The sequence below is a fragment of the Dermacentor andersoni genome, chromosome 1, assembly GCF_023375885.2.
Source record: "Dermacentor andersoni chromosome 1, qqDerAnde1_hic_scaffold, whole genome shotgun sequence".
NCBI classification, from domain to species: Eukaryota; Metazoa; Arthropoda; class Arachnida; order Ixodida; family Ixodidae; genus Dermacentor; species Dermacentor andersoni.
Window position 1 is genome coordinate 224230569 of NC_092814.1, and position 8555 is coordinate 224239123.

The following is an 8555-nucleotide window of genomic DNA, read 5'->3' on the forward strand; positions in this document are numbered from 1 at the left end:
GGAAAGCGAGGAGCAGGCTGGCAACTGCCACCGGAAGGGGCACAACGCTTGCCTACTCTTCTGAAGGGAGGTGACAGCAACACAGAAATGGAAGATAGGAAGGAGGGGAGGAAAAAGGAAAGAGGAAAGGAGAGCAACAGGACAAATCTAAAGACCAAAGTAGAACACTGCAACAGGACAAATCTAAAGACTAAAGTAGAACTCTGCAGCCGGAATTAAAGTGACGCCGCGTCGAACAGCCTCCACAATTATCAACCACATCCATGGCTAGTTCACTATGCGGCTAATTGTGTTCTCCATGATGAGACGCCAAGTAAAGCTGCACGTAATCACCGTTTCACCGGTAGTCGGTTCACAATGTACACTATAAGGTGTTTGAACCCGCCACTTCCCATCTTCGAAGGAAGAAGCGTTAGGGTACAGTACTGATCACACACAGTAGGGCCGGTCACTGAAGGTCACGCTACTACAGAATGTCGAATGTTCATGCTACAAACGTGAACCTAAGTTAGTTAGTTCTATAAAGGTTAGTAGGGCGCGATGGGCCTGGTCACGTTTAGATCAGAACAGTCACAAACAGAAAAAGAGGATTGAAGGAGGACGATGCACTGACGCTCGTCTAGGCCTTCGTGACGATGCGCATCGTTTACGCGGCACCGTACCTCAAGTTACTCAAGAAAGACAGGGACCAGTTGAACGTCATTATAAGCAAGGCAACCAAGATGGCGCTGGGCATGCCGAAGCATTCTTCGACCGACAAGCTTCTCGGCATGGCCAAGCACAACGTCGTTGAAGAGTTAATAGAAGCTCATCTGTCTAATCAAAGAGTTCGTCTCAGGCAGACTTCGGCGGGACGTTGCGTTCTTGCCAAGTTGGGCTGGCAAGAGGCAGAGCGGAAGGAAGCGGGACCGTTACCCAGGTTGTGGGTGCATAAAATCGACAGTAAGCCGCTGCCTCGAAACATGAGGTCGGGTCGTAACGGCGGCCGCAGAGCGGCTCTGGCCTTGACGGAGACTTTACATCAAATAGTAGAAGAGGAAGAGGGGGTCACTCTCTTGCAAACATTTATTACTGTAGTGGCAGCGCGGGCCCTGTAACAGCTTCTAACTTGTCCTTGCAGCAAGAGACACTGCCCCTCAACAACAGATGGAAAATGGTGATAATTTACTCTTGGGTATGGCAATGGTTAGGAGTGGAGGCTGCAGTGCCCCAAGCTTGTCACCAGTGTTTCTAATGCATTGCTTCTACTTTGTGGCCTGCTCCAGGTAGGATATCAAGTCTGCTCGATCTTGCACCTTCTTGAGGCCAGCAAGGACCATCTTGGTGCCCGGAATGTACTTTTTTGGATCCTCCAAGTAGATGAACAGCGTGCCCTTGTTCCAGGTGATCCCTTTGCTCTTGTTGGCATCTGTATAGCTGAAGCCTGGAGATTGACCTGTCTTGCGCCCAATGAGACCGTGCAGGTTGGGGCCTGTCTTGTGCTTGCCGCCAGCTTTAACTGTGTGGCACTGCGCACACCGCTGCACAAATATCTTTTTGCCCTTCTCGGGGTCACCTTTAGGGATATCGCCCATGGCTTCGCAAGGTTAACTCGCTGCCGCTGCCTCCGGAGCAATGCAAGGGAATTCAATGCAATTCAAGCAATGCAATTCACAGACGCTTCGTTACCTAAGTTTTCATCGACAGCCACGCTGGCAGTTACGACGCGGGATGTGCTCGTAACCTGCGCCTCCATCAAGACGTCTTTTCCGGAGGTGGCAGAAGAGGCCGCTATAGCGCTAGCGCTCACGCAGTCCAAGGTGGGAAGAATTCTCCCTGACTTGCAAAAGGCGTGTAACAGCTACAGAAAGGGGTGGGTGTCTCTTGCGGCAGTAGATATTCTCAAGAGTAAACGCGATGTGCCTGAAAGGAACGTTGAGTTGATATGGACATCGGCTCAATCTGGGCTGGAGGGCAGCGAACTTGCCCACCAGTTCACCCGAGAGATGGAACACCGGGTAGAGGAAGGTGAGCCACAGTCCATATTTAGTTATAGGGACATTACGAACCATTACAAGAACCACGATCCTCACAAATCGCTTAGCAGAGAACAGCAAGCGGTCTACAAGCAGATACAGGCAGGGTCCTTCCCGCACTCTCACCTTCAAAACAAGATGTACCCGGAAAGGTACGAGAAGGAATGTAATTTCGGCAAGACTCGGTTAGGCACGCTCCAACACGTCATTGGAGTATGCGATTTTGTCAAGGCGATCCCCCCACCTCTTACCTGCCCCACTACCTTACCCAATCCCTTATCCACCGTTACCGAGCGATGGGAGACCTTGCTAACCAGCCCCTCCCTGGAAGATCAGCTCGCCCTAATTTCCAGGGGCCAGGCGGCTAGGAAAGCATATGGGTCCCGTGAAGAGGGAACCACTTCCATCGACGGCGTCTAAGAAGATGTCGAGCTCGGCCCAATAAAGTTGTTTCTCTGCTCTCCCAGCAGTGGTTAATATAGTTGGTGAGCGCCGAGATAGATTCATCATCGAGATATCTCAGGAACTTCTTGGTCATTCTATCCGACCCTGGGGCGGATTTCGTGTTTATCCTGGTGATCGGGCTCCACTCGAACTTCAACCTCAGTATTGGGTCTGTCAAGATCCGGTTTTTTCTTACCAGTATACTGATGTTGTTGTTCTTTGGTCGTATTTCCTACGTATCGCCATTGTAGTTCTTGTAAAAGTTTTTCCACCGTGCCTTTGTATCTGAATTATTTTGTGCAATCAGTGCTGTTGTGTGCACTTGCTGCTTTCCGGGTCTAAAAGATAACGCAGAAGATTCCAGGTTTTAAGTAGCCTTATCTGTCTCTCCATGGCGTTGCATGTGGCCTGCGAATTTTGACGGCTTAATCTGTTCGCAGAGTCCTCTATTTGCTTATTGAGCATGGCGATCTTCCTTCGGTTTCGACTAAGTTTTTGATGTTTCCAGCATTTCTGCATGCTGCGTTTTACCTCCCACATATGTAGGAGTTTGCTGTCCGCCTTCTCTATCCCTGCTTTTTCCCGCATAGTCTTGGTGACTCGTTTCAGACTTTGATGAAGTCTTTCAGTCCAAATGTCTTTGCCATTTATGACTTCATCAGCCTTCTCCACCCGAATTTCGCAGAAGGAGTCTCATTCGACAATCGTTATTGTCCTGCCTTTCTTTCTTGATGGGCCTGCGTATACAGTTGTGATTGAGTACAATGAAGTGATCACTACCCTGGTTTTTTTGTGTGTGTTTATGCATTCTGTATCGGATGTGTTCATTGTAAAAGTTAAGTCTGGTGTGGTGCCATTCCTAACGCTGTTACCCATCCAGTGGGCCAATGTGGATCCGTTACGAGAGTAAGACCCTCCTGCTGAGCGTCTACTGGTGGTAGGGGTGTGATTTGGCTCGTGTGTCTTATTCTGCTGAAGTCTAGCGTTTTCTTCTCTTAATTGTTGAATTTCCTCGCTCTACTTGCCGTATTCGCAAGTAATTTGCGCTAGTAATTTTCTAATTTGAATCATTGCCTGCTCCAGGGCGGACCATTCCATTTTAGGTGTTATTTTAGACGAAGAAGCGGCGCTTCGGTGCCGTGCAGACATCCGCTCCGTGGCCGACACGGCCACAGGTGGCACATGCTTAGTACTGCTTGCGATATAGCAGGCATCAGTATTCAGCTCCGCTGCAGTACACGTAGTGTGGTACGTATGTACCTTCAAACACTATCACCACCGTATCGGTGGGTCCCATGCGTCTTGCGTGTAGTATAGTCGGGTTTCTGCAGTTTACTAGGCTTTCTACAACGTCCTCGGGTGTGTTGTATTCTGGTATACCGTGTATGACTTTCTTGGAGGTGTTCTCCGCCGCCGTAATGTAAGCCGCCGTTCTGTAGCTGTTAGATCCGAGTTTGAATTTCCCGTATCTGGCTGTAGCGTTTCGTATTCTTCAGTTTCGGCGTGCTCATGATGATGATGTTTTGTCTTGGATTGATTCGTAGTGTATCTTCTCTAGCATTTTCTGGTATCAGTGCGGCTGCTAGCAGAACGCCACACTTCATGTATAAAATACCTTGTTGCGGCCATGTCGAGCCCGCCTCTCGCGCGGATCACGATCTTGTAGTCATCTTCCGGTAGGTGCGGTTGCCTCGGTGCCATTGATCGGTGTAGAATTCGAGGGTTGGCGGTTTTCCACACCGCTGAAAGCGGCGAGTCTCCGATGTTCTTGGATCGTTCGTCGATGTCAGGGCGTCTCTTGGCATTACTACGGCGTTCGTGAGCCGCAGTCCAGCCCTAATCGTCACATTCTTGCGGGGAAATTGTCTCCCGTACCACTCCTACGACGTTCATCTTCGCGTCTCGCGGCAAAGCGGGTGCCCGCCCGCGACCGAATCAGGCGTCATTCCCGCCGAGGTGGCGGGAACAGTGGCGTCGTAGGCCTAGCTAGTTAGGCTTAGCTAGGCCGCGGGGGTGGCAGTGCAATAAAACTGTCGTTGTGGTTTAAAAAAATCACCCACCTGGGATAATTCCTATTTCGGCGTAGCCCGTCGACCTTCCAGTGTTCGGTGCGGTAGTTGAAGAGTCGAAAACTACCTTTATCCGCGACAATCATAGAAAGTTTTCGGAGCCCATGTGAAGCCCTTCTTGACGGCTCCACCCCGGATGCGTTCTTACATTCCGAAGAACATTTTCCTTTTTTTAAGTCCTGAAAATATAAAATGACAGGTCGTGAATGGGATCGCCTTCCGATCCGGTTAATTCTAGCTACTCAGTCGCATGATATGTTACGTCTCTTGCCCAAAATTTCATCAATCACTATTTCTGTTTCACCATTTACCTCTTCAATTCCATGAATAACCAAATTGCATCTGCGGCTTCGGTCTTCAAGAGCCGTCCTTTCTCCCGCTTGTTGTTGAACTACATTCTCCAATGAAATTTTTCTGTTCTCAAGCACCTCAATTTGCGAGCGTTTATCGCGTACGTCTTTGAGCAATTGGTCAACTTCCCGCCACTTACTCTTAGGGTATTCACAGTAAGCTCTGTTGTTGCCACTCTCTGACGAATATCGCTAAGTTACTTTAATATTTGCGATTGGCCTTTCGGCAGATTTACGAACATCTCCTCAACTGTCGGCCCACGGTTTTGTTCGATGTCCGCTGCTCAGCAATTTACAGGCACAGAAACAAGTATAAGCAGCAGAAAGGCACACTTGCGAGCACGGCAGAATCAACAACATAGGGTCGGCACTACTGTACGTTGAAATATAACCAAACTGTGCAAACAACTAGAATTTGTTCGTAAACGGCATGATCCATGTAATTCCGCCACGCCCACTGCCGAAGAGGTGTTGCGAAGTGTCTTTTAAGGCTCGGTCTTGTGATGTAACCGTAGATCGGTGGGTCACATGGACCTCGTCGAGCATGCATAGCTACAGAACCGAGGGAAAGCCGGGGATGGGCCGACAGCAAGTGCCGTGTTCGCCATTACCCTTGTTTGCCGCTGGACAAGTTCGGGCATCGATGGTCACTGCGGCGATCAGAAACAGAGAACCCTGTGCAAACAACGAGAATTTGTTGGTGAATGGCATGATACCTGCGATTCTTGCCGCGCCCACTCATTCTCTCTTTCGTTTGCACATAAGCGAGAGCGACAGATTCGTCTTTCTCTTGTATTTTTCCTTGTAGTAGGTGTTTTCGCGATTTTGTTTCATCTTACACAGCGAGTGCTCTTTGAGTCTAATTACTTTTAAGATGACATTCGTCATCCATGGGCGAATAAGGGTTGATAGGTCTGCGTTTCTGCACGAGGTACATTGTTTTCTGATGCTGGTACGATTTTCCCTGATGCTTCATACGGACTGTCTGTGTTGCCGGTTCTTCGCAATGTAGGTCTTCATTCAAGGATAAAAAAATCACTCATCCGCCAGCGTTGTAGCGCTAACCTCCAAGGAAAGGACTTCAACCCCTGAACCTCCGTACGAGTGAGTACCGCTCGTTATACGGTGACGGAGAGAGTAGCACCGCTTCTTGGCATATAGTAAGTTTCTTCTTGCACGTTATCCACACATCCACCCCAACTCACGCAAACTTACGTCTACTATATCGCCAACATATCAAGAATGAGAGGACGGGCGCACACTTGAATTAATGCACCGAAGCATGGGTGACATGACTACACCGACATCACACTGCTGTTCGAAGATGCACGTTTCATAATGGTCCACACAGTGAGCGAGTGACTAGCGGTAATACGTGTTTGCTACAAGCTATTACAACATACACAACATCTACGTTACAAGCCTTGTGCCCAACAAAGACAAATCTATCGCAACTGAGCACACGCGCGAGCGATCAGGCGGAAAATAAATAATCAGACAGCGATCGCCCGGGGAACTTTACTGAGTCAGAAACGTGACAAGCCGCTGCTTAAAAGTATTTGCCAAATAACGAAGAGTTAAACACACTGATACTGATTCAATTCATAAACGGAAAGTTAGGATAGCTAGGAATACATTTTTAGCCCCGCTTTTATTACAAGCACCGTATATACTTCTTGCGCCGTTTGGACAAAGCGTAATGAGCTCTGAAAGAGCTTTCATGTACTTTGAAGCTGTAGCCAAAGTTTCGCGTGTCGTCCACCCATTGATCTTCTACGATATCCGCCGAAACAGAGGCATGCAGAGTTGCACCGGCGTCGGTAACTCCATTGTAAACACAGAGGCAACAGAGGCAGCTCAGGCAAGCAGTCGACGCGTCACCACGTGATCAAACATGGCGCCGCAACCACAGTTGAGGCGGCAGTATGGACGGTGACAATTCTGATAAGCAGGAGGAGGCCTGGAATCGACATCGGAACGAGATGAAGAGGAAACGAATCGCCCAGGAAACAGACGAACAGCGTGCTGAACGGCTGGCTAAACGCCGCAACATAGCTAGACAACCAGACTAACCTGGACTTGCAATCAAGATTAACCAAGGCTAACCATGCTATGCCTCAGCTTTCGCTACGTATATCCTGGCATAGCCGAGCTAAGCCACGGCCATTTTTTTTTAAATGTGTTCTTTACGTATGACTATTGATTTCATGGGCAACGGATTTCTGTCTTGCAGAGGACTGACTACGACAAGAACACAGAGACCGAGACGGAGGTAGAACTTTGTAAAGCGATGCGAGGATCATGGCGTCCGGTGGGCGTGTCGTTCGGGCACGCCGACCAGAGTGTGTGTGTGATGGCATATTCCCAGGGAAAAGGCCACAATGAAGCGAAGGCTGGGACCTGAAGCTGCAGTGTGCCGTCAGCCATCACTTCTAGAACAATCCCCGTGGTCGCGACTGAACACCGACGTTTCGGACAACCTGACAGCTGGTTACCCTCAGGTCGGATCTCTCGACAACGTAGGAGTCTGTTAAGTCTCAATACTGCGATGGGCATTACTTGGACGCTTACCACGAGGCCGTCCTTTCATCAGCGCGTGCCTAGACGGTGACGAGGTCCGATATAAACTCTAACGCGCAAACAAAGGAGCTCCCTTCGAGGCGACAGCAACTGCCGCCCTCCGTGGTAGCGCTGATTACCGCAAACACCCCTCTACCTGAACCTGACCTTGACAAGCTGGACACATTTTTGAAATGGGCAAACGTCAAAGGTTATCGTGAGAACAGCGTCGACTTGAGTTTCCCATATTGTGACGTGGTTGCCTTGTATGCGGGGGTTAGGGAGCTACACGGGAGGTGGAGTCCGGCGGAACGGTGCGTCAACATGGAATTGATGTTTTGACCGATTCGGCGATAGTGAGTGGACGAGACGTAGTCATCAGATTCCCTAATCTAGTCTCCTAGGGAAGACGACGGTTCTAAAAGCGAAGACCTTTGGTGTGTGAGAGGGTGATGACGCATCCTGATGTGAACTCAGACATTTAATGCGCTCCGACATATATTGGGCTTCCGTATCTGGAGCTAGTGTTAATATTGTTAAATAAACCCTTTTACGTTCATTCATGCTACCAGACGTACTCATCAAAGGCATGGAGGAGTAAACGCTACCTCGAGCTGCAACAGATCTTGGGTGGAAGGGAAGGATCTCGGCGCGAGTACTTGGCGAATGCTAAAATGTGCGTATTTGAGCCTCAGAATCCTTTTACTGTGATTTTTTAGTACACTAGGGAAGCTGGACGCGCACGAATTGCCTCAACTTTATTATCGCTGCCATCATATCCCTGGGTTCCGTCATCGAACGCGTCCGAATGACTGCTGGGTTTGCTTATTTTGCGTCGACGGCACTACAATGCGACAACTAGTATTCATCAGTTGCGCCATCGCTTGTAAACAAATATAAAACCATTACAGAAATACGTCACAGCCATTGACATAAAAAGTGCAATGAACGTTCACGAAATGTAAGCATGGACTGCTTCTGAGCAATGAGCCCTCGTTGTGACCATATTAATAAAAAAATTAAGGCAGGCTTAAGCTTCTCCTTTAAGAGTTTATTACCTTTACTTGTTCGTGGAAAGCATCTCTAAGAGAATGTCATTCGCTTTCTCTAGACCATAA

The 8555-nt window shown here is 48.9% G+C and overlaps 1 protein-coding gene across 1 annotated transcript; it reads right to left on the minus strand.

The window, feature by feature from the left end:
• Positions 1–1062: 1062 nt before the first annotated feature.
• Positions 1063–1616, minus strand: LOC126548081 (cytochrome c-like). The gene has a single exon (XM_050196177.3). It carries the CDS (start codon positions 1572–1574, stop codon positions 1245–1247), a length of 330 nt encoding a protein of 109 aa, XP_050052134.1. The 5' UTR covers positions 1575–1616; the 3' UTR covers positions 1063–1244.
• Positions 1617–8555: the final 6939 nt, after the last annotated feature.